We start from the raw sequence: 26,364 nt of genomic DNA, 5'->3' as shown, positions 1-26,364 counted from the left end.
GGACAAACGTGGACTTGCGTTGTGTAAGTACTTTTGTTTTTCTGGAATTTTCATTTAGAAATCTTTTGTATTGCTATCTCAACACTTCCATTGTATTTCAATTAACTGTCAGCCTTTGAGAAAGGGTGCCTTTAAAAATTAAGCCTCACTGTCAAAATGAATATTGGAAGGGGAAAAGAGAGACAGGAAAAGCAAAAGGGTGGTGTTCTTTCTTTTTTTTCAAATAGACAGTTGCCATGCAAGAAGGGAGCAAGTCAAGCTTTTAACTGTAGCCATGCTGCTAAGAATCCCTCTCACAGACCTCAATATGCAACATTGACTTTGTGTCTGTTTTCAGAAGCTTCTATATCACACCAGTCATTATTTGTGTAATTTGATAGTGGGTGGATTTTTGTTTTGTTTTTATACCATTTGCTATCAATCGGGCCAAATTGACAAATTACTATATGTTGGGCAGATTTAATTCATCTGTTTGTGTGCTTGTGTGTGTTTAGACTTTCTAGAATAGTGATCCACTCAAGAGAAATTGAATGCTGCCACCCCTAATAACAACAATATTCTGCGCATTAGCTAATATTGCAGTAGAGCAAATGTGTTCACAAAGTACAGTTCTGCAGGATGCTTGCCTGAGATATCATAGAACTGTAGAGTTGGAAGAGACCCCAAGGGTCATCTAGTCCAACCCCCTGCAATGCATTACTCTTCTAACTTCTAACTTGGAAATGCCATTTCACATCCTAATCTTCAAAACTGCTAAGGTTTGCCAACACTAACAGATATGTAGAATGGAAAACTTACAGGGAATTGTTGTTGTTGTTTTCCTTTTCCTCTTTCACATACTAACGTAATTCTAAACACCAGTATGTGGGATAAGAGTTATATGGCATTAATAACTTATCTTCTGCATTCACAGACCAGTTGATAATCAAAGCGTAAGAACCAAGGTTTGCCATAATTTGCAGAAACCCATGGTCAATTTGTCCCCGAGCAATAGATAAGTCTATTTCAGTCTACCACCAGTGGTTCATAAAACCTGCAAGCTTTTCAAATGAGGAATACAGTGGCACCTCAGGTTACAGATGCTTCAGGTTATAGATTCCGCTAACCCAGAAATAGTACCTCGGGTTAAGAACTTTGCTTCAGGATGAGAACAGAAATCGTGTGGTGGTGGTGCAGCGGCAGCAGGAGGCCCCATTAGCTAAAGTAGTACCTCAGGTTAAGAATAGTTTCAGGTTAAGAACGGACCTCCAGAACAAATTATGTTCTTAACCCAAGGTACCACTGTACTGAAAAACAGACACAACAGCTATATCCTTCTCTGATGCCACTCTGAAAACTAACTAAAAACAGAGGTGGTGCTTCAGAGCAACTCATGAATAATTCACTGTGTGCATGAGCAACATTACAATTATGTAATATTTATTTACCCCTAATTCTGTGAGGGGTTTTTAAAAAACAAAAAAACAAAAACAACGCACACACCCTTGCCCATCACAAATTAACAATGTACTTTTCTGTGAAGTAGATAACTAATTTATATTCCTCATTTAAAATAAATAAATCTTGATTTAAAGTCACCCGTATGGGTTTCATTCTACTCATTTCAGGTGATTTTTGGATTGTTTCCAAAAGTAGCAACAGCTCCATAGGCTACCTTTGTGATGCACGTTTAGCTCCTCTACAGCTGCTGTACTTGCAACTCTGAAACTCTGGCAATATAAAAAGAAGAAAAAGTGAGAGAGCTCCATGCAAAGCGAGCTTTCAAACCGACCCTTCTGCCTGCCGCGAATGCAGTTCTGAATTAATCCTACTCATTAACCGCTTTTAATACTGCAGCTGTTTCGACTTTCTCTGAGGAAGCTTCTTCAAAGTCCCTTTAAGCTGGTGACTGCCTTCTAAATTCCATCTTGCACCTCCGTGCACCAATAAATCCCCTTATATTCTCGCCTTACTTACAAGGATATATCCTTACAAAAAACAACAAAAGTTGGTGGCAGCAGTCTCATTTCAAGGGCGAGCCCAGCAGCTCTTCCTCCAAGCAGGCGACAAGGGAAACTTTGGCACGAAAGGGGGCAGCAAGCAGCCGACTTTGCCTCGCTTGCTGGCTGGCTCCGACCTTCTCTCCAGGCAGCAGGTGGGATCTTGGGGGGAGCCTGGGCGTGTCCCCGGCTGGGCTGCCTTCTGAAAACCCGCCCTTCTCTTGGGCACTCGAGGCCAGCAGCCCCAGCGCCGCGCAGCCCACTTGGACTTGCCAACGCGACGCGCTGACCTTTGCCCATCGCGGTCTCTCCGGCGTCGGCACCATGGACAGCGACTTTCTGCCTTCCCTCGAGGCGGCTGCCTTTCTGCGACTCTGGCAGCGCTTCGACGCCGACGGTGAGTGCGGCCGGGAGAGGCTCTTTCCACCCCGGGAGTTAAATAGGGAAGGGACGGAGCGCGCCTAGAAAAGGCGGTAGGCATGGGCGCTAGCTGGGGTGTTTCTTTGTCCAAGTTTTCTCTTTCTGCTTTGCAAGGAAGTTATTGCTTTTCCAAGTTGCACGTCCCAATTCGATTTTCGACTAGACATATGCTTATATTCCCCTGATCTCAGAGTGTCTTGTGTTCATGGGTGTGCAGAGGACATTAGGGTGGTTGGTGGGTCTGATTAAAGCCATTTAATTGAGAAGCAAGGCTAATTACAGATCCTCGTGGACCTCGATCAGCTGACTTTTTTCACCTATTATTGATTTTAGTATGCTGTATTGTATTACTGTCGTTAGCCGCTCTGAGCCCGGCTTCGGCTGGGGAGGGCAGGATATAAATAAATTATTATTATTATTATTATTACTATTATTATTATTATTTTGCTGGTTAAAAGAAACACTGCTGTGTTTCAATACCGATGTTAACCCTGAGGAACTTACTGTTCTTGTTTTACACCATCAGTGTGCATGGTGTTGAGTAGCATAAGCAAAAGGACAGGTCCCTTCTCCAAGGAGCTTACGCTGTCAACCAGTCTTGTAAATTAGACCCCCAAAGTTACTAGCATGCGAAAAATAATCATAAAATACTCATAAAAGGAGGAATGCAGAATCCCACTCTGCTTCCAGCTGTCTGCTTGATTTCTATGCTGGAGACTGAGAAAGTGGGGAGACCTCTGCACTACTCCCCTCACTTGCCTGCCTGCAGTTGTTTGCCATTTATGCTTTCCAGGCTGATCCAAGTTTGATTTAAATGGTTCTTCTTCATTAAACATCACACTAAAACAACATATCCCAAAATGTCTTAATACATTATTGTAACCCTAGATTGTGTACAACCTGGAACATGATGGACTGGGTATAAATAAATTATTATTGTTGTTATTGTTGTTTTTATTTAGATGTATTTATTCTATTTTTAAATAAACATGTTAATTCTCTGATTAGTGCATTTAGACATGCATGAACACTTTATTCCTCTTTCGTGTACTTCAAAATGTATTGCAGTCTAAAGTTATAGGCCTGCTCTGGCATATGCAGCCTGGCACCTTGTACCTATGTTTTCCAACCTTTGTATCAATACAATTCTTGGCTATCTGATTAATTTCAAAGGAGGCTGAAACAAGAGAAGCTCTTGGTGGATTTTGGACAAAGTTTCATATCTCTTATTTATTTGAAGAAGAGGAATATTTAAACTTAGAAAGCTGGAATAAAGTAACTGCATGTTTAAGCAATCTATCAAAGTAAAAAACAAACATTCACATTTTCTTTATGTGTGTGTGTCAGTTTGGCTAAATGTTTGAGTTGTTACTAGATTTATGAAATGTTTATGTTGCATGTTATTTCTTCAGTTTAGATTCTGAACATTAATGGTACAATATTCAGTAATATGTTTTTAATCGGTTTTAGACAACGGTTACATAGAAGGGAAAGAGCTTGATAATTTTTTCCATCATCTGCTGAAGACACTGGGCAGTGAAGTAAGTACTGTGTCTTATATTCTGCATGTAAATATAACCATGAGCATATGCAGAAGTTTTCTGCAAATTGGTGTTGAACATAGATCCAAAAACTGGGGTTCCTTGTTGCAGGGCACTTTCAGGAAGATGAGAATTCTGCCACTCAGCTGTTTGGTAGGGGGAGGAGAAACATGGATTGTCCACAACATACATTTAAATCGCATGGCTTCTTCCAGCACCAAATCTAGGGCAGTGCAGGAGGTTTCCCTGCACAGGGTTTTGAGCTGAGGGGGCGCAAAACTGAGAAGATCTATAATTGAAAAGATCCATTTGGAGGTGCCAAATTTTAGCCTTGCTCACCGTATTACTAAAGATTACCAAAGTCTGCCCATGGTTCTCCCAAAGAATTGTGGGGGAACCCTCATAGAGTTACAACGCCCTTAACATACTACAGTTTCCAGGATTCTTTGAGGGAAGCCATACACTTTAAATGTATGGTGTGTGTGTGTGACCCACCTCTCTCCTTCCTGTCCAACACCTGATGAGACATATAAGACACATGCAATGTGGTATTGTGGCTAGAGCATTGGACTAGTACCTGGGAGTTGAAATATCGACTCAGCCCGAAGCTTGCTGGGTGACCCTGGGCCAGTCACCAACTCTCAACTTAACCTTCGTATTGTGAAGGCAATATGGAGAAAGGCTGTATGCCTTGAGCTCCTTGGGGAAAAGTTGAATATTTTGTATAAATGCAAGATGCAGTAATAAATAAATTCTACCCAGAGAGAGAGAGAGAGAACTCCCCATGCTTGGCACTGGCAATGCTGTCCATACTGTTTTAGACCAAGCCAAGAGTGTGTAACCATATTTCTCTCCCCATCTACTTTGTTTTTCTTAGTAACAACATTCTAAAGTAAATAACGTTCTCTGTGTGAGAGTTCTGCTCAGGTTCCTTTTGCAACAGGTGTGGCAACGTTCTTATCGCTGTTTGTGTTCTGAGTCCCTCTGCACTGGCCACCCACTCACTGGTCATAATTTTGGCATGAAGCAAATGCTAGGCTACTGACAAAAAAACACATTTAGATTAATGAAGGTGAGTCAAGAGGTTTGCATACACATTAATCTGGATGAAGGGAGTTAGGGCAGCAGGTGTCTTTTGCTTATTCAAAACATTGCTGATTAGTTTTGCAGATGCAAAATTCTGCTTTCCAAAATCAATTAACATGGGTCTTTCTCCAGAGGTAATTGACACTTGCTTAGGAAAATGGATCTGCTTGTAAACAGCTGTAAAATGAATGGTAGAATCAACAGCACAGTCAATTATTTGCATGTCCTGTTCTTTGCGGTTCTGTTTCATTTCCCCTGACATATTGCCCCTTTATTTTTGATTGCCACTAGCAAAAAGCCATGCTCTCAACTTGTGCTTACTTTCTTCTGTCTATTATATGACTATCTGCAGTTGCCATAAACCACCAAAAAGGGAAATGAGTTCTGATTACTGTGATCTTGTTTTTGTGATCAGATATCCTGCGTTCATAAAACCTTAACTCTTTGGATTCTCCTTTTACTATCCAAGGAAAAATCATGAGAGAGAAGTAAGTTAAAGGGAGATGGGAAAGACCCCTGGATGATTAGAAATTATTTCTGAACTGCAATTGTGTGACCTTAGAATGACTGGTAATAGGTTTAGTACCTCCAATGAGGGGAAGTGGCCTCAAATTACTCATAGCAAACACTGCAAGCTGCTTCAGACATTATTTCCCACTATGTTGAGTTGCTGGTATTCTTCTTAAAGGGGAGGATGCATTTCATAATATATGAACAACAGGTGATTCTCTACATCTTAATGGGTTTCTGCTGTTTCAGTAACAAAGCCCTGCTTTCTTAAACACTTCCCTACCAAACGCTTGGAAGAGGGAAAGGAAAGGAAGTCAGACTGCAAGGGCAGAGTACATCATTTGCTTCTCATCTCTTGGACTGAGTGGAAAGTGTGAAAGATTCCCTTCCCCTGGCTGCTAGCCATGAGGGATATGCCCTGCCTTCACAGTCAGGAACGCTTCTGAATACCAGTTGCTGGAAACCAAAGGAAGGGAGAATGCTCTGGTGGTTGGGTCCTGCTTGCAGCTTTCCGACCGGCCACTTTGAGAACAGGATGCTGGACTAAGATGGGCCATTGGTCGGATCCAGGTGCCTCTTCTTACATTGTTATGTTTGTGTTGTTCCCCTCCCCTCAAACATCAGGCACCATGAAGGTTAAAGGGCAGGGTGAATAGGGCAGGCTTGTGTTTGTGGGAAGTAAGATCCTTCAGGGGACAAGGTGGCCCCCCAGGGTAGGAGCAGGGAACTGTTTCAGCCTAAGGACTGCCTGTCCCCCTGGGCAAGCTTGCAGAGGTCACAGGTCAGTGGTGGAGCCAGGGGCAAGTGGGCAAAGCAAGATTGTAGGCTGTCCTCTTTGTACCGTCCGTGCAAAACTCAGAGGTTACCCTTACAAACACCTTTATCCAGCCAAACAAGAGGCATTGTCACAATCCAAGGACACATCCTGGCCCAGCAATTGCTCTTGAGAAGGACAGAGGGCAGGGCCAGTGAGGGGCATGGCCTGGGGAATGTCCTGTGAGTAGGTAGGCTGGCTAAAGAAGCCAGGGGACACATTCAGCCCCTGATCCTAAGGTTGCCTCTGCCTCTCCTAGGCCTCTTGAAAAGCCAATGCTGGCATTTGCAGGCGAGACATGACTGGCATCTGGGGGATAAAGCATCCCTCCTTCTTGCTTGCTCACTGATCTTCACCCAAGTGTCACCCTGTGACCCTGTTCTCCATTGTCTTGGTGCTTCTTCTGCCACACCTCTTGTGTGGACCATTTCTGCCTTTCCATGCCCTTGATGTCCTGCAGAGTTCTGTAGTGTAGACTCTAACAATGTTGTAATTCTGTAAGAGCAGCGAGTTGGAGGCTGGAAGAGCATCTCCCAGTGGGGATTGTTTTACAGTGACTTATTGAGTTATGAATTTGTCATACCGTGTTGGTGTGCGTCAGAATGAGACAATCCTGCTTACCAAGCAACCTAACTAAGTTGTTGTCAAGAATAACCATTTCTACTTATATGCTTTGAAGATTAAAATTGTCGGGCGAAATAAAATGAATAGTTATTATGCACTCCGAAAGTTGTCTCTGTTTGAATAGCAAACTGTTCCATAATTATTGTTTTTAACCTCTGCGCACCCTGTTGTTATTTCTCCCTAATGACCACTGTAGTCCCTAGCACTATGTTTCCCCTGCCTCTCTTTCATCTACTCTGAAGCATTCTCAACTAATGCTAAAGGCAAGAAAAGGAACCCCAGCTGGGAGAACAAAAGACTGACCGAATTCAGTGGGCATGCAAAATGGGAAAGGGGTGGAATGAGTGAGGAAATGGAGGAGTCTGTGTTTGTTTTCATTTCTGGCTGCCCTACAGTGGTGACCATTTTGTGTGTGTGTGTTCAAATGGAGATCTGTGGGGTTTGTGCATAGCTTCAGACTTTTTAAAGGAACAGCTATATTGGCTACTGGAAGTCTCCTCTTTAAAAATATTTGTTCAGCTGGAAGTTCAGCCAGCAAACTTCCATTATATCTCCTTCAGGGTGGCTGAGGGTGACAGTTTGAAATGGTGTGCTTGTGTCAAAATAGCTGCATTTCCCTCTAACAGACCTGGAAGTTAGGCTCAATCTTTTCCTGGTTACTGTTTCATGTATTTTAAATGGAAATGGCATTGAAATCCATCCTCTGAGCATAATGAAGAATGGCTTCACAAACTTAACTCACAATCCAGCAGGATTGCTGGTAAAGTTAGCAACTTAATTTCATATTTAATGGAGAAATAATTAAACAATCTCTTAATAATTAATCTCTTTGCTGATATCACATTAAAATGAGAGCCCATAAATAAGGACAGGACACTGAAACCCCAAGGAGAAGTTCTTGGTTGGCCATATATATGTTCTACTTAAAATACAGGAGCAAATCTTACATTTGTTACTAGCTGATGGAATATACGTGGCATTGCGGGAAGAAAGCTAAATTTAAAAGATCAAGATGACTATACAAAGGAAGGTCTATTTGAATATGTACTATTCTATTCTCACTTTTATTTTACTTTTTTGGTGGTTTTTAAATTGGTCTTAAACTTCTGTTACAGTCTCACATTGGAAATTTTTAAACTATAATAACATGCGGTATTCTTTTAAAAAGATACTAGGGAAACCAAGCTTGCCCTTTTTCTTTTTCTTTTTTAAAAAACCCCCTGGTATATTGTTCAGTTGTATGCAAGATTATTTTAATGATGTCTTCAAAGAATTTAAAGCAGACAATATCTTTTTATATGGGATTAAAATATCTTGGAAGTGTCATGAAGTTTAATTAACCTGGCTCCCATAGAATTAACTTTTGGAGCAGAGGCAGAGCTCAGGGATATTTAACACTTGAAGTCTGATATTCTTCTGACTGGCTTTAAAGGCTACTCATAATGTATAAAAGCTTGTAGAAATAAGGCCATCTTATTTCTACAAGCTGTCATCGGCTTCTTGGTACATAAGGAGTCCTCTTATGTACAGTGTGGAACACTGTGAAATTGTTGTTTTGGCTGCCTGGTGACATTTATTTGAGCAATTATATCCCGCCCTTCTGGTGCAAAAAGTTGTTCACTCTTTCAGGCAGAGATCCCTAGTTGTACCTGCAAGGTGAGTTGGTCGTCTTACATGCAGAGGCAGCTACATATACCTACAACATCTTACTGCTCTGGGTGGATGCATATGAGCAGCGAATCCTTTTCAGGAGCAGCAGCATTGCTTTGCCTTTAGGTGCCTCCCTTTGCAACTATCACCTGGAGTGCTGTTCTATGTTTTAGCCACAATGGCCCCCAGCCAGGAGTTCGATCTGCTCTTTGAAGATTTCAGAGGCCAGGTTGATATCTTCCTTTTTTTGTCTGGTCCTGAACCTTTCATATAAACGTGTGAGCTCTTGTTTCTATCTGTATGGATAGTGCGAGTGTCTAGTTTGGTCACAAAGTGGCACTGCACTTAATTTATATCTGGGTATGGTCAGGACATTTCCTGCCACTATTCTATTCTTGTCTAAATAAAGTTATTGTCTTGTTGTTCACCAGAGCCTTCCATGACACCAACTGCTCCCAATCTTAGCTAAGCTAACTGCAATATAGGTCAATGTATCTAGCTGCCATGACTTTGTCTTTTCTTCTGATAATCTTTTTCCTTTCTCACATTTATATTCTGCCTTTCTTCCATCATGGAACCCTAGATGGCATACATGTGGCCTCCAAGAAGTCTCTCATCCAGGCACTGATCAGACCCACTCCTGCTTAATGTTAGTTAGGTGGTGGCTTCATGTGCTCTTGGACTATTGTCATTTTGGTAAGGAACAAGTCGCTTCTGATAATGTATGTGTGTGCGTGCACATCACTTCCAAAGTTGACTTCAAGGCAGGGTGTTAGGAAACCAGAACAAAATGGCTCTTGCTGCAGGCTCCCCTCCTTTCAGCCTAAAGGAAACATTCGCTGCAGGTCATGCATGGCTGGTCTTAAAAGAGACAGGAGAGAACACATTGTACTCGGGGAAATTAGTTTTATCCTTAACCTGTTGCTTTTCATATCACAGAGCCCTGTAACAGAAGAAAAGGTGCAGAGGGTGAAAAAACGATTTATGTCAGCCTACGATGTGACTGCAGATGGACGCCTACAAATACAAGAGGTACCTAGCTGCCTTTTATTTTGCAGTGTTAGAAAATAGAAGACAGGCAACTGAGGAATAAGAATTGCACTCTTACAAAGAGTGGGTTCACTGGTTCGTTCAGATAATGTAGTATTGGAACTTTTTGTCCAAATGTCCTTTTGTCAAAAGCATCTGTCAGGATTTTGCTGCTAGATTTTGTAGTTTTGCTCTGCTCTGCCCTGCTTCTGTCCTTGTGGTATAGCAATTAATTCCGAATAACAATAACATTGATGATGATGATCATGATGATGATGATGAAAATAACTGCACAGAGAACAGTTTGAGAAATGTAACCTTTCCCCCCTGCCCCCCCCCAAAAAAAACTTTAGCTTGCAAGTATACTCTTGTCGGAGGATGAGAACTTCCTGCTTCTTTTCCGAAGAGAAACACCTTTGGACAACAGCGTGGAATTCATGCGGGTGGGTGTAATTTCCTGCTGTCTGTTTCCATTTTTCAAAGTATTTTGCATTGCATGCTTTTAGTTGGTATATTGGCCACACGCTGAGGCTCACATTTGTTTAACCTTGGGGTAGCTAACATGTAGCCCTCCAGAATTTATTGGACTCCAATTCCTAGCAGCCCCAGAAGCCAGCATAGCCAATGACCAGCGCTGATGAGAGTTGTAGTCCAGGGATTTGGGGAAGGCCATAGCTTCCCTACACTTGGTTTAAACCCAGGTCTTTCCCAATCAAGTACAAAGCATGAGATGGAGGATCAGATTCTGGGAGCCCAAGAAAAGGCTCCAGGAAGCGTAACCTGGTACTTTGCTCTTTGTACCTATCACTTCCTTGGCTCTGCATTCCACCCAACCAGTGCTTTCCCTAGTTACACTCACTTCCAATATTAGAATTTGGTCCAGGAAAGAGCTCTGGAGGTGATAGAGAGCAAGGAAGTAAGTGAGGGAGAGGTGATGGGCAGGTTCAGAATCCTCCCATACACCTACACCTTTGCTCTCAAAAGTAGACCCTTCTTCTCCTGCTTTATCTCTAGTTTGCCCCCTCCATCACATATATGTTGAGCCTCATCATCCTTCTCCGTTGTGAAGCACGATGGCCTAGTTTGCATGATGCAGAACTTATCAGCCATGGAAGAAGCAGTGTGCAGCTTTTGGCCACAGATGGTCTGTGGGGATCTTTTGCACAGCTGTTTATTAAATTCAAGAATAATATTATCAGCTTTCATTACATAACACAAGCTGTAAAGTGTTGTGTGCCTTTGAACTTTGGAACCTGAGAAATGAGATTATGAGGCTTGACGCTTAAAAGAATATACCTACTACGTTAATGTTTCAAGTCACCATATAAACATCTAGCTAACAACTCTCATTCTTCTTCCGAGATCACTCTCTGTCTTTTCAGTCCAATATAAAACATGGGATTGACACTGAAGGAGGGCCATTCTGGAGTCCTGGCAAGAATGGGTCCATTGTGAGCACTAGACCAAACTGTACATTACTCGTGAGATCTCTGAGGAATCTCCTGATTCTTTTTTAAGCAATACTTAAAAATGAGGTGGAAACTTCAACTGGTCCAAAATGCAGTGGCCAGATTACTGGGATTACATTTAGAATTCACACAAACCCTGTTTTGGCTGCCAGTTTGCTTCTGGGCCATATTCAAGGTGTTCAAATTAGTGTTTAAAATCCTAAATGGCCCAGGCCCCAAATATGACTCACAGCTTCCTTCCCTACAGATTTTCTCAGGTCTTACAATCAGCAGAGAGGGCCTTTTTGGGAGTTCCACTGCCCTCAGAAATTCACAGTGGTGGCCCAGGAGAGGACATTCCCTGTGGTAGCCTCTAAAGTGTGGAATTTCCGCCCCACAGAAGTGTGTTGAACACTTTCATTCTGTCACTTTCCTCAAATGCTGAAGATGCACCTTTTTCTATCCTGCCATTTGACATCTGAGATGTATACTTTAGGACCCAGCCTATTATCCTGACTGTACTTTGTTTTAACTGTTTTAATATTATATTTTTAATTGTTATAACCCACACTGGAGCTTCATAGTGAAGGGGCAGCAAAAAAATTAATAAATTGGAACAACACCACAGAGGAAATACTCAGCTTCTGTAATTTTGTAACTGAGGCATTGAGTTGTTTATATTGCCCTATCCAAGGTGTATACAATCAATCAGCTCCAGGTGGGTACCATCAAGTGCACTGGGAATTTTTTTTTACAAAATAAAATCTCTTCTAATCTGGGCCTAGTGTTTCAATCTAAAAATACCATCTAATGTCAACTACCACCTTAGGATGACTAAGAACAAGGGGATACAAATAGGAATACAAATAGCCACTTAGTCCCTTAATTGGCTGTGTTGTTTACATAACAAATAATGAATCTGAATATGCAGCCATGGTAACAACATGTCCAGGTTAAGGATGAAAATTGATTTAAGTCTGTTTACACACTTCTTTTAGATGGAACTTGTCAGTGACACATAAGGGTTTTTTCCAGGTTTCAAAATCCTTGTTTTCTAAATATTTTGGAAAGAAACAAAATGTTAGTTAATGATTCCACGATGTCAATGCTGAGATGAGCCATTTGAGGTCACCATATGTCCTCTTTTTCCAGGACACGTCCTCTTTTTCGTGGATAGAGTCATCATAGCGATCCATGGTTAAAAGTAGAAGTCGGCAAATGTGCCCTCTTTTTTTGCTCTTCAAAATATGGCAGCCCTAGATGTGCACGCATGCATGTGTACACGTCAAACAGTTTATTTTAGAGATGGTGGGGTAATAGCCAAGATCTAGAGAACAAGATAAATAAATGCTCAGTCTTAGAAAAGCAAATCAGTAATTCCACCTGCCTGCGTATTTTTTGAATCTGACCTGCTGTTGGATAGCTCCAAATGAGTCTGGCATGTTCATCTACTAGGAGACTCAGCACAGCCTGAAGGAACATGAGCACAGAAGAATCTCCTTCCCAAACTATCTGATTCATGAGCAATGGGCCTGGTGTGATGGTGGCTACTTTCCATCTGATACTGTAGAGCAGCCCTTTCTTTCTGCGGTGGCTCCCTGTGACTGAAGTACAAGGGAGAGCGGGCATACAATTGCCACCCAGTGAGCCCACTGAAGGGCTGCAACAGACTCCCTTCGTCTGAAATCCTTCCCATGTTGGTTGCAACCCTTATGAAAAATACAATCACTTATCCAAACTCCTGCTATCCAAACATTTGCTATGTTCTATAGTACTTCATAAATGAGACTGAGATATAGTTACGTATTGAACATCTATTTGAAGATGATAACTGTTCACTCATTTCCCCCCTTTAGATCTGGCGCCAATATGATGTTGATAGCAGTGGTTTTATTTCAGCTGCCGAACTCAGAGTAAGTTCTCTAGGAAATCTTTATCCAGATGCCTTCTTTACTCAATATGTATATTTTGATCGTATATAAAACGTATTAAGTGCATTCAAGCAACTGCCTTAGTTTTTGTGAAGTGTCTGATGAAACAGGCCTTGATTCCTTTATATTATTCCTAGTATGAATCTGAAACAGTAAAAACTAATTCTCTCCTTTCCTGACAAAGAACTTCCTGCAAGATCTTTTCCGGCAGCATGGAAAAACCATTTCTAAGGCAAAGCTGCAAGAATACACAGAAACCATGGTAAGCAGAGTACATATTATCAAATACTTATGTTATTATAGAAATTCTCAGAAATTCTAGATAACCAATATGGTAGTTGCACAAGATGGACCAACGTTGCAAAGGATGGTCAGGGGATATCTAAGGGGTGGTGGAAAGGAGGAGAGAGAACTTGTGGCGATCACACAAGGCCCCCAGACGTTTCACGGTCTATTGACCCTGTGCCACCACTGCAGTTGCTTTCTTCGCTGCCACCACCCCGCTTCTCACGGGGAGACACGGAGTCCAGACTGTTGTTAACATAAACAAATAATCAAGTTTATTTTTAAGTGCAGGAATAAGCGTATGGTTTCGGTTTATTTGACTCTTGTCAGTTTCTTAAATCTTAGTTCCTAACAACTTCAAACTGAATTATTCCCAACTATCTATCTAACTCCCTAACAATTCCTCTCACTCTCTCACAATACAACTCAACCAACCTACTGCCTATTCCACCCTCTTCCTTCTCCAACACCCAAGCCTCAACTCCCAACTGACAAACCTCAACTCCCAACTCCCAAACCTCAACTGTCAACTCCCAGACCTCAACTGTCTTTTCAAAACCTCCCACTCTATCTTTTACTCCCCCCTCGCATTCTCACTGGCCAATCGCATCACACCCATTTCTAACTCTTTCCTTGACGCATCCTAGGGGCAAACGCCACAGCACTGTTGCTTCATCCTGGGATGGGCCAGCTAGGGAGTCCAATTAGGCCAATGTGGCCATTGTCCCTGAAGCCTGTCATCCCAGCCTTGAGCTGCTGTCAATGGTGGTTGGAAGTTATCTCCTTTGTGCTCAGAAGTCATCTGGTACCAACTACCAGTATTTATTCCCTATTCTATTTTATGATGACTTGTGTTTTGCTTTTGAATAAGTAATTGGACTGTACCTCAGAATAACATCTTGCTCGGGGAAAAGGGATTCTGTCTTCCGGATTATGAGATGGGGAAAAGAAAAGCAGAAAAATAAGCAAAGAATAAATCATAGCAAAAGAACTGAGAGCAGTTATCATAAAACTATTGCGGTGTGTACTGCTCCCATATTTCACACCAACCCACAGGCCCAATCTGACTAAGATTTAGTGTGGCTTTTTTCTCTCATATGCATTGTTCTTGGCCTATGTAGTTGCTTTCAGCCTGGACTTAGCATGATCTCCATCACAAGCACAGACTACAATTTCATGGATCCCCCAAAAAACTATTAAAAAAAAATAAACTGCATTATGATCAAGATGGAACCTATTTAGGCTAGACTGAAAACTTATACTTTACAAGAATATTTGTGATATACACAAGAAGGATTTGAACAGGCATTAAATCTTTTCTATCCACTCCCAGACAACTGATTTGTAGATACCATCTGTTGAGTTACTGCATATGTTAACATTGTAATCTTGCAGCAACCTGGCTGATTTCAGTAGGCTTTGAATCAGGTATTTGTGAATTCCTTTTATTTCTTGTGTCTTTCAATAAGTTGTTCCAGTACCTATTGGTCCACAGGAGAGTTGGTTTCAGATAGGGCTCATTCCCCAGAGATGTACTGTTTTTAAGGAAGAGCCATTGAGGCACTTCATGCAAATGGGAAGCAGCTGTTACACAAGCTTGACCTTATATTGCAAAATTGACCTTGTCAAGTGGCCTCCTCAAGTATACATTGCACAAGAGGGATGACAAGGGAAGGAATCCTACCACAAAGGTCCCAAAGAGGGGACGAGCAATTATCCTTCAATACCTGTTGAAACTCTCTTACGAGAGGATGAATTCTAGAGGGCAAGTGTGTTTCTGAGCACATCGTTCAGTTTAAGTGGTATCAAAGGCTGAAGGAGAAGAGAAGACCATGTTGTTCCAGGAGTGATCATCAGCTAAGGAAAAGGTTTGGTAAATGAACAACAAGTGCCTTGCCATTAGCATTCATCTGTCATGTCCCCTTTAAGTTCTATCTTTAATCATGCAACTAGGGAAGAAGTAAACCTACTTTAAAATTATTCTTATTATTAAGTGTCCTGCCCTTCATCCATAGATCATCATAGATTTTGCAACATTAAAATACAACATAAAAAGACTATACTTTTAGGGATCATTTCTATAGTGCTTAAAATACAACATAAGAACACAAAAACTATAAAAAACCATAAACCAATAACACCACCCCATCCCATTCCCACTCCCACCCCCAACACATTTAAAAGGTTATAGGGTGTTATCACTCAAAACCACTCAGAAATGTATCCAGTTCACTTTGTGGAAACTTAGCTCTGTTGACTGTCTCTGTGTCCCTTATTGTATCCCAGTGTGCCCTGTATCAGTGTAACCCTTTTTAATTTCTAAGTTCAAATGCTACTTCCTTACATCTGACTTCCAGATTTTAGAAGTGTTTTTAATGTTCCCCAATCGCATTCGGATACATTAGAGTGTACAGTCGTTATTAAATCACCAGTATGTTTTTAAATTCTGCAGTTCACAAAGCTACATCTTGTCAATGCCATATGCAAGGCAAGCTCCTTACTGGTTTATTCATCAGCAAATCACATTACCTAGCCTGCCAAAATTATCACATCCTGGCTAAGGCTATTGTTATTCATTGGCTAGAGTAGGAGGTCATGATAATATCAGACAAGCTGTCAGTGCTGGGCTTTCATTTGCACCACACAATATGCTTCCACTGAATAAAACAGCATCTAGTTTGTCTACAGAATCACAGATAGTTTAAGGCATATGAAAAATCCATGTGCTATGTTTCCATGGAGGTTTTGTTTGGATTAACTCCGTGCTTCCTATTTCTTCCTTCCCTTGCTGTCTCCACATCTGTCCAAATGTTTGTTGATTACGCTTGTTATTGGATATATTGGGTTTCAGGCATGCAAAACAGGTTCTGGAGATGAGCCCTGATTCAAATTAAACCATCCCTTTGTTTTGTGTAGCCAAGCTCTCGCCACAGTTGTATGGGAAAATACTATGAGCAGTAAGTTCCCACGACACTAGCAAAAAAATGAAACTTGTGAAAAATTATGGAATGTGTCGGGAAGGGGTAGGGGAGAAAGCATCCTGCTCATATTAGGCTGGCTTGGAGGTGAATCTAAACCATAGTTTAGTGTTATGAGAATGAGTCTTGTTTCCCCTAGACTTGTACACTCCATCCTCTCCCTTGTCCTTCAGCATGACTTTTCCAGTGGGAAGTTCAGGATATTTTACCTCCATTGTAGCTTAACTACAGCTTTCTGTGTCCAGGGGTAGACTTTGGTCTTTCAAATTTCAGGGGTGGGGAAAAGGAGAGAGAGCTGTTGCTTGATCCTGGGATGGGGAACCTCTTGGCCAGATAGAGGGTCCAATCTGGGCAATGAGGCTTTGTAAACTATGGTTTGAAGGGAGCTTAGTGAAAGTTAACCACAGTTGACACAGCAGAGGCAGATTTAGGGCAGTTCAATCAGTTCTGTCACCCTGGACCCTGAACCTAGGGTCCACCACAACTATGATGCAGTGAATTGAGCAGAACAGATGGCAAGAGTTAGGAGGGACACCAAATTTTGGCCTCACACCCTGGGAGGGTGAGATATTTCCTTATGCATCTTGAGGTGTGTGTAGACAAACACATACACAATAACATTTCCTCCTGTAGGTTTTTCAGAGCATCATCATTCCGAAAGAGGTAGCATTCATAAAAGAGAAGTTAAACACTATCCCAGTGGTGAATATTTTACAGCTAATCTATGAGATACACAGTGTAGTCATCTCCGAACACCTTAAAAAAATAAATTCAGTTTCTCAACCCTCTTTTATCATGAATTATTCAGGCTACTTTTCTCCTTTCTGAAAGTGATTGCCATTTTATAGCAACAGGGCTATAGCTGGGAAAGGACCAGGGGGGAGGGGGGACTTTGAAGAGAAGTGATTCAGCCTGGAGGGGAGCAATCAAAATATAGTTCAGGGAAATCTGAATATACCGGGGAGAACCTCTTACAGTCATCAGCATGAGTGCTCTGACATTAAGAGCCCGAAATTTCCCAGCAGCAGCACGTGCTTATGGAGGGAAAGAGCATTTGTCAAACATACTCATAATGAAACTGAGTCGGATCAAACGCTCACTTATCTGTCTATCAGAAGGAAGATGGATGGTGCTCCACCATGTTTTCCAAGGACAGTTCCATAAAAATTGGGAAAGACAGAAGGAAGTTGGTATCATTCTCATGTATACATCCAACAGGCACACAATGCACTCTTTCAAAACTGTTTTGTGATCTGGCCAAATGTCCCATGATAAAATCTGAGAAGGAGAGAGGATTGCTTGTCCAGTCCTTGGCAAATCTGATATTATGCCCATCAGGGCTATGTGACTCCACAATGTGGGCAGCATCACTATGAATAGTAAAATGCCCCTGTATATTGACTCATTGTGTATGCCAGGTTTCCTATATTAATGACAGCTTCATAAAGGCTTTCTTATCTTGGTTTTTAGATGAAGCTCTTTGACAAAAATAAAGATGGACGTCTGGATCTCAATGACCTAGCAAGGTAACTTCTAATGATTCTTCAGCTTATTCAGAAAGGGAGTGTTGAATCTGTGGTAGCTTCAACAGGCAAAACTTTCCCCATTGCTGTGTCTTCCCTCTACCCTAAATGCTAAATCTGTTGAATTCCTGCCTGTCATGAAGAACCAGCACTTCTAGAATTTGTCTAGAGAGAGAAAACGACAACCCTACTCATAATGTTACAGGCTTGTTTCTCAGACTGTTCATCTTTCATCTTTGTGAGATCTATCAGGCAGAAATGCCTATCTCTGTATAACTGGTATCTGAGAAAATGACCATGTGCCTCTTTCCATTTAGAATTCTGGCTCTTCAGGAAAATTTTCTCCTTCAATTTAAACTGGATGTAAGTACAGTAATTTTTAGTGCATTTAGTTACCTTTCCCCCTTTTCCCTTAAAAAAAAATCCCCAAACATTTTAAAATATTTTTTCTCCTCCATTCAGGCTTGTAGTACAGAAGAAAGGAAGAGAGATTTTGAAAAAATATTTGCACACTATGATGTTGTAAGATGATTTTTTTGTTTCTTTCATGGGTTTGGGATTATTGCAAGCCCTGCAAGTGTCCCTGTTTTCCAGGGACAGTCCTAAGTTTACAGAATCCACCCTGGTTTCTGATTTGGTTCCAGAATGTCCCCCTTTTCTTTAGGGTTTCCCTGTTTCCATCAAAGAAATGTTGGGAGGGTATGGTAGGACACCCCTATTTTCATCAGAGAAATGTTGGAGGGATGGAGTTTTGCAAAAAAAAACAAAACAAAACAACAAAACAACCCAAGGAGATAAGTGACTATACAACCTTTAGAAGACATCTGAAGACAGACCTGTTGTTTTTTAAAATGTTTAATGTTTTATGATGTGTTTATATATATTGGAAGTCGCCTAGAGTGGGGGGGGGCAGTGCGGTCATATGGGTGGGGTATAATAATAATAATAATAATAATAATAATAATAATAATTAATATAGAATAGGAAGTCCCTATGTTCATCTGAGAACTGTTGGAGGGTATGTTAATGCTGATCAAGTGGCACATCAGACTTTACAAGACTGCATTAGAATAGCATGCAGGGAAATCAAGTGGATTCATTTATTTCATTAAAATATATATACAGCTTGATTGTTATTTTTTAAGAAAACCTTCAAAGCAGTTTACAATGAGAATAAACAACAAATCTATTAGTAAAAACCATTAAACAACTCTACAGCCATCGTGCTGGGCTCGCAGGGGCCAGGACACATGCCTGATCATGGCACCCTGTGAACCCAGCATAATTTTTGCAAAATTTGCAAAAACAACACAGGGCTCTTGGGGCACCGAAAGGCGTGCACCCCGCTTTTCAGCAGTGGGGAGGGGCTGCTGCAGTGGCGCGCTCCACCCACGGCCCCAACCCCATGGTGTGCCCTGGTGCATGCCCGGGGCACAGGTGGGGAATGATCTGCCGCTGGCAGATTATTTGTGAGATGCACAAGTAGACCCGTTATAGCAGAAGTCGGGACAACTAGGATTACAGCTGTCTTGCTCTCTTCTGAATCAGAGTGTCTGAATCAGCTCTGATGACCACCTTCCTTGTAGCGTCGTTGCCATGACAAAACCTTATCAAGACAACAAGGAGCATTCAGTGGATTTTCCATATGATTTGGAATGTCCATAGGCATATAGCTTGGGAGGTTGGAGATAATATTGCCAGAAAGAGAACAGGCACCCAAGTATTCATGGATGGATGTGTTTCTAGTCTGCAAAAATGTATGATTTTTACATGTATATATTCCAGAGTAAGACAGGAGCACTTGAAGGTCCAGAAGTGGACGGATTTGTAAAAGATATGATGGAACTTGTCAAGGTGACTACTTAGTGGTTTCCATGTTTTATTTCCCATAGGTTTTGTGACAAATGTGGCTTGGTTTCAGTAGCTTAAAATCATAAGGCACCAAAACAAATAACTGACTCCAGGTCTTTTGTGGAACAATAAAGAATGAGGAACGTCACTTTGTTAACTTGGGTGCCTGGGTAACCTAATGAAGTGATAAATTATGATCTGGACTTAGCTTTCCTTGTGACAGATTTATGAATGTAATAGACCCAATACAGCAGCTCTGAGGTGCACATGGTTTTCCAGATACAAAAAGCTTCCTCATACTTTCATTGAACCAGGAAGTGTTCCAAACACACACACACACACACACACACACAAACGCTTTGTGTCATGTGGAGCATTTTCCATTATAGAAGAGGATGGAAAGCATTGGACCATCTAGAGCTCTGTGTCCCATAGGGCTTTGGGCATGTTCTCTTGCTGTACATACCTTGCACCATCATCGCCTCTACCCCTTCTTCCAAATCCTCCAAACTGGGCACACAAGTGAAGGACTAGTAGTATAAACTTGGCCAGATTCATGTTTATACATTTAGAGAAGACACACACAGCATCATTCTATTTAGATAGCAGACAGTGGAGTGCGGTGTCAGTATTTACCTGACTTCCTGTCAGCTGAGCCGCTGCTGTTTACTGGGGCAGTGAGAAGGTCTGCGTGGTGCAAATGCACTGGCAGAGCCAGTCCGGTGCTGCTGTGTTTGCACTGTGCCAATCTCACTGCCACCTCTCTCCTCCACCTCATGTTAAGCAGAAGTGATTCAACTGTCAGGAGAGCAACTAAGTGCTGCCACTCCACCATCTGCTGCAGATCACAAATCCATTCTTTCTCCTTTTTGTTTTTCTTTCTTTCCTTCTTTCAAGCTGTACTGAGGCTTCCTATTTGCTGGCTCTTCTCTTCCTTTGTCCTCTTTGTTGTTCTTTGCTGTGGAATTCTCGTTCGTGCTTGATGTTAGAAAAATAACTCCTGAGAATGGATATTTTGTCTTCTGAAAGTAATTCTCTCTCTCTTTCCCCTCCTTCCCATTGTAGCCCAGCATTAGTGGAACTGACCTGGATAAGTTCCGCCAGATCCTGCTTCGCCATTGTGATGTGAACAAGGATGGGAAAATTCAAAAATCCGAACTCGCCTTGTGTTTGGGAATCAAAATTGCCCCATAGACCTGAATGTGCTTCTCCTGTGGCTTCCCAATTATTGTCTTTTGTGAGAGCCTGCTGGTCCTCGTAGAACATTTCCAGTGCTGTGCTAATAATCTCTGTTATGCCGAGCCTAGAAGATAGAGGCAACTCACAGTGCAGATGAGAATCTTCATTTGCAAGTCTTCAGCCCAGCAGAATACATGTAATGAACAGTAACGACACACATGCTGTTCCAAAGGAGATCTCGTCTGTGGGGTTTCTTACACATTTTTAAAACATGTTTCATATCTACAAACTACCCAGTCTGTCAGAAAGCTACCATACATGGCCATTATACCAGGACTACTGCTATATAGCATCACACTTTGTTGTACTCCGCTCCCTATGCTATATCCCTAAAACTATTGGTTCCTTCTTGGTAGTCCATGTCTGTGACAACTGTGTAGTGTGTGATACTCACAGTATCTCCCCCCCCTTTTTTTTAAGGCACAAAAGCTTGATGGTGTTGGAGGCAGTGTATTTGTAAAAGAATAAAAGCAACCGTTTAGAAATCAGAGTACAACTGGTGTGTGTATTACTTATAATATGTAACACCCTCCACCCTGTTTTTAAATGGCAGGGGAGGACAAAGCTGGAAAACAGCAAAGGTTTGGCTGGACAGAAATATCCCCCCAAGTGGTGCTAATCTTGGCACCAAAGCTGATCCTGATCAAGGGGTCTCATTTCAAGGGTCCCAAGTCTTTCTGGTTTAAGATCAAGTCTCTGTTCCATCTCCTGTCCTTCTAGTGTGAACTATCTCTTTTGTGTGCTTCAACCCATAGATTGATCATTGACAATGCTCCAACTTTTTCTTTTCAAAAAAAGAAAAAAACCCAGCTCTCTTTTGTGCAAGACTTTTGAGGTATATGCTTGAATCCATCCATCCTGCTTTTCCCTACTTTAAGGCACAATAGCATATTTTGCTCTATGGCTTTGTAAATGCTAGCCGAGTCACAAACAGGTACATTTGTATGAGGGGAGCGGGTGGTGCTGAGCCTCTTGGGCTTGCCGATTGGAAGGTCGGCAGTTCAAATCCCTGCAATGGGGTGAGCCCCTGTTGTTCTCTCCCACCTTCTGCCAACCTAGCAGTTCAAAAGCACACCAGTGCAAGTAGATAAATAGGTACCACTGCGACGGAAAGGTAAATGGCGTTTCTGTGCACTCTGGCACTCATCACGGTGTCCCATTGTGCCAGAAGCGGTTTAGTCATGCTGGCCACATGACACAGAAAGCTGTCTGTGAACAAATGCTGACTCCCTCAGCTTGAAGCAAGATGAGCACCACACCCCATAGTTGCCTTTGACTGGACTTAACTGTCCAGGGGTCCTTTACCTTTAACTTTTTTTAACCTTTGCATTTCTATACAATGTACCGGTAAGTCTAATATATTTTGGATAGCATCGAAGTTAGTCACATTCAGAGCAGAGCCCTTCAAATAAATCAGCTTGTTAGTTCAGTCCATTGATTCCAGTGGGTTCCAAAATAATTTGGAATTAAAGATAACTGCCTCTTCCTTTCCCCTTTTCACCACCGCTAATACTTTTTTTGCATTTTTATGTTCCCGACTCTGATGATGGCAGTTGAAGTCATGCTGCTATTTGAACTTGAAAGATGAGTTTGTGTCCTGAATGTGCATACCACACATGCCTCTATGATATTTCAATATACAAGGGAGTTGTTTTATTACAAACAAACCAGGCTTACAAGCAAATAGAATGCCAAACAGGAGACTTAAAGCAAAGGCCTCATTTGGCTCAACCAGCTATATAAGGTGCCAGTAGAGAGAATGGGAAAGATTTGGTTTTGTGGCTCTGTTCATGATGTTATTCACTGCTTCCCTCTCTATTTAACCAGCTGCAGCTTTTCTCCACCTTCCATGAGCCTTCACTGTGAGCCAAACAGATTGGCTGCAATCCAGGTAAAATTTAAGCATCGCTCACTTAAACATTGACTGGGGCTGAAATGTATTTCACCTTTTTTTGTAACCGGGCAGAATCTTTTCTCTTTTCAAAAAATTTAAAATCAGAAGAAGTGCCAGCAAAACTCCCCAGTATGGGGCACTGCCTAGAGCAGTAGCCACCAACCTGGTGGCTTCCAGATGTTGGCTGGGGCTGATAGGCGTTGGAAGCCAAGAACATCTGGAGAGAGCAGCAAGTGGGCTAAGGACCAGAGTGTTGGGCTGGATGTGCAAAACCCATGTCCAGTTCCCTCCCACCCTCCAACAGCTCTGAAGTTCATTTGGAGACCTGGAGAGCAAAGACACTAATTTTCCTAGATTGCTCTATGCTGCTGGCAGGAAGGACAGGAAACCAATGGACATAAGAAATATGATTGCTTTCATCTCCGGGAAAAACATCAGGGAGGTTTAAGTGATTTTCGCATATGGCCCCCAAGAGGGATTACTTTCAAAACCTGGTACATATTTGAAGTTCAGCTAAGTTTTTAAAACTTAGAAGTTTTTAAAATTCAAGAAAACTGCTTCTAGCTGTAAAATAATTGAGTGTTGGGAAACCTTGGTGGGCAGAAAAGGGACTACCATTTCAGGAAGAGGGGAAGACACATAACAAAGTTATTTCCTTCTTCGCCTTGTTTGAATGCCGCAGAATATGTTATGAACACAGATCGGTTGTCTTGCCCTTCCTTACACAGGCAAAGGACTTTGCCCTTCACATGCATTCCTAGTGCATAATTGTGGTTCCTCCAGATGTTTTTTTTACTCTGCATTCAATATGATTTGTGCTCATAATGGTATTGGGGCAGTTACATGTGATCCCCTTTCAATACTGCAAATGTTTCAAGGCAGACATACTTTTATGTTGTCAATCAGTGTATATCCCATAACTTCCTGCTAAGATCCTGCAACTTTTTACACCACAATTTTTTGGGAGCGGAATGGAGGGGCAAATGGGGGAGTTGTCACACTTTTGTTGTGTTATAGTTCAGGAGTGTGCAACTAATAAAGCAAACAGGCGTGTGGATGGTCCACTGGAAACCCACCACTAATGCTCTATTATTGTATCAATGACATGTTGCAAAATATATCATTAAAAAACAGTCTGGAGAGGCCCTTAGTAATCTGCTTATTTCAAAAATAATTGCTGCACATGCAAAACCAGTGAGTTTGCCATAGATATATGTGCCTTCTAGGAATTGCTGGACAGGATCGGAAAGCACAATGGGAGAATGCCTTCTTTCCTAAATGGCATACTTGTGGGAAATGGAAATCCAGTTTCAGTCCAACTGCTTATGGGTGTCTGGCTCCCAATGCCTTATCCCTAAATAATGGCACACAGATTAAAATTATACCTAAAAGAACCTTATTAACTCGAAGGGCTGGTCCTAGACATTTTGCCACCTGAGGCAAAGGACAAGATGGTGCCTCCTACCCCGTTCCATGTATTGAAGTTAAGTGGATCAGCAGCTGAATTTTAAACTTAGAACATGTCCATTTTCCAGTAGAGCCGCTGTGGCTAAGGGAAAAGAGTAGCTTTCACAAGCCATCTGGGGTGGATAAGATCCAAATGTCAATGGCTGTCTTGGCCACACTCAATTTGCTGCCTGCCTATCCATATCAACTTTTCGGTGTGATGGGATGAAAGTCTAACATCCATGAAAAATATTCCAAATTCATTTCTGAAACTGTTGGAAAAGCCTCCAATAGTTCCCGTCAAACAGAGTGTCAAGAATAATGTATTTTCTGAAGCAGAAGAAATAGATTGTTTAGCTAAATTGTCTAAAATATGAAGAAACTAAAATTATCTGGCCTTCCTGGTATTACAAATATGCAATGCACAAAGAAAACTTAGCAAAAAAACCCAACTGAGAACTATTAGCTGCTTTGTTGATAAGAGTCTTGTAGGGGGGAGGAGAGAAACTGGGGGGGACCTCCCCCCCCCTGCTTTGCAGTTTTTTTGTTTATAAGATTCTCCCTAGCGACACAGATGGTTATCCTGCTATGCTGAACAACTCAGAAACACAGAGAGGATTTTTGTTTACTGAACAGCATGTTCCAACTTTCCATTTCATTTTTTGCCTTCAAAGCTTCCAAGTAAGCCCTCGTGGCAACGTTGCTACCAGTTGTTGAACAAAGCCAAAGCAAGCTGGGATATTGTTCTGGCTTTTTCCCAGAAACATCACAGCAGCATTCATACCCTTCATAATCAGGAGCCAGAAATGCCATCAACTGCAAGTGTAAAAGCAGCTAGTCCAGAAGCTTGAATTGTGATGATTCTAGCGATGTTGGCACAGACCAGCGTGGTTTTCCCTTCCCCTGCTTCTGATTAATTGTGCCTCTAATTGCAGCAAGTCACAGAGCATCTGATCTGCCATGTGCTTTGAACTATGGGGTTGAATCAGACTTAGCATAGGCCCATGGTTTCCAGTGGGACTACTCTAAGTAAGTCTGAATTCAAACCTCTAAAATAAAAGGTCAACCAGAGTGATGCAGTAGACATAGGAAATGCCAAAATCTGCACTACATGTTACCTTCATGGGACCCAGGACTAGACAAGAATGAGCCTTCTCCTGCTGCTTCTGCTTCAAGGACGAGTTTGAAAGTTTTCACTCCCTTTGGAAAGGAACTACCACAGCTACAGTAGTTGTACTGTTGAAACCTAACAGATCTTAAATATGGTTTGTATGAAATAAGTCAGCTTCAAACCACCTAATTCATTTTGTAATTCATTAATGTAATTAAGGGTGTAAAATTCCATCGCAGCAGACAGCATGACAAGTAACCCTGTTTTTGTTGGAGGCCAAACTGCAGTGGAACTGAGACAGCACTGCATGCGAGCAACATAGGTCAGAACAGAAATCGGTGCCTTCTCACATCCTTCCCTTCACTTTATAAAAAGAAAAATTAAAGTCAAATTATTATTATTATTATTATTATCATCATCATCATCATCATATACCACCGTTCATCTGAAGATCTCAAGGCAGGTCACAAGATAAAAGTAGAGGCTAAAAGCTGTACTAGTTTTAGTTAAAACAAAACAATTCTCTCCCCTCCCCCCAACACATTTAAAAGGCCATAGAATATTAATCAGCCTAAGGCCTAGTTGAAGAGGACCGTTTTCGCATATCCCCTAAAGATGTATAATGAAGGCACCAGGTGAGCCTCCCTGAGGAGAGCATTCCACAAATCTTGGCCTAAAAAAATGAGCCATCCCCAAAACTGATCTCATGGCAAGCAAATATTTACCATATTGCGGAAAGTGCATATTCAACTCTCTAGAGAATATCTCTCATTATTCCCCCAGATACTTCAGTCATTGTTACTGCTAAAGCTACTCTGACAATTTTATCCCCACAAGCTGAGAGCACTTGTAAATGCTGAGAGGCGGCAGGCCCGTTTCTGTCTATTATGCAATTCAGTCAGCCATTATTACCATTTTCACGCTACTGGAAGACTCCAGAAACTTGGTCTCCCAGTATTTTAAAACATGGCTCTCCCTTAGAGGAGAATGCAAATACTGTTCCAG

General features: G+C 41.7%; 2 protein-coding genes across 2 annotated transcripts in view; both read left to right on the top strand.

Annotated features, from left to right (window-relative positions):
* Window positions 1-26,364, top strand: part of CARMIL1 (capping protein regulator and myosin 1 linker 1) — a 336,439-nt gene that overhangs the window by 139,545 nt on the left and 170,530 nt on the right. The gene's annotated exons all lie outside the window — the stretch shown is intronic.
* On the top strand, window positions 1,691-21,398 carry SCGN (secretagogin, EF-hand calcium binding protein). Its single transcript, XM_083518830.1, has 11 exons — window positions 1,691-2,376; window positions 3,870-3,940; window positions 9,564-9,656; window positions 10,007-10,096; window positions 12,958-13,014; window positions 13,217-13,294; window positions 17,766-17,821; window positions 18,136-18,181; window positions 18,281-18,340; window positions 19,604-19,672; window positions 20,735-21,398. The coding sequence occupies exons 1-11, from the start codon at window positions 2,304-2,306 to the stop codon at window positions 20,861-20,863; spliced, it is 822 nt and encodes a 273-aa protein (XP_083374956.1). The 5' UTR covers window positions 1,691-2,303; the 3' UTR covers window positions 20,864-21,398.

The sequence above is a fragment of the Podarcis liolepis genome, assembly GCF_965112155.1.
Source record: "Podarcis liolepis genome assembly, chromosome: 8".
Classification (NCBI taxonomy): domain Eukaryota; kingdom Metazoa; phylum Chordata; class Lepidosauria; order Squamata; family Lacertidae; genus Podarcis; species Podarcis liolepis.
Note: the sequence above shows the minus strand (reverse complement) of the source record. Positions and strands in the feature narration are given on the sequence as shown.

What these genes read in the sequence shown, in the direction of transcription:
- SCGN (XM_083518830.1), top strand. Translation starts at nt 2,304, where the DNA reads ATGGACAGCGACTTTCTGCCTTCCCTCGAGGCGGCTGCCTTTCTGCGA. An exon ending in GCAGCGCTTCGACGCCGACG is followed by an intron (nt 2,377 to 3,869) that starts GTGAGTGCGGCC and finishes AATCGGTTTTAG; the next exon opens with ACAACGGTTACATAGAAGGG. An exon ending in AAGAATACACAGAAACCATG is followed by an intron (nt 13,295 to 17,765) that starts GTAAGCAGAGTA and finishes CTTGGTTTTTAG; the next exon opens with ATGAAGCTCTTTGACAAAAA.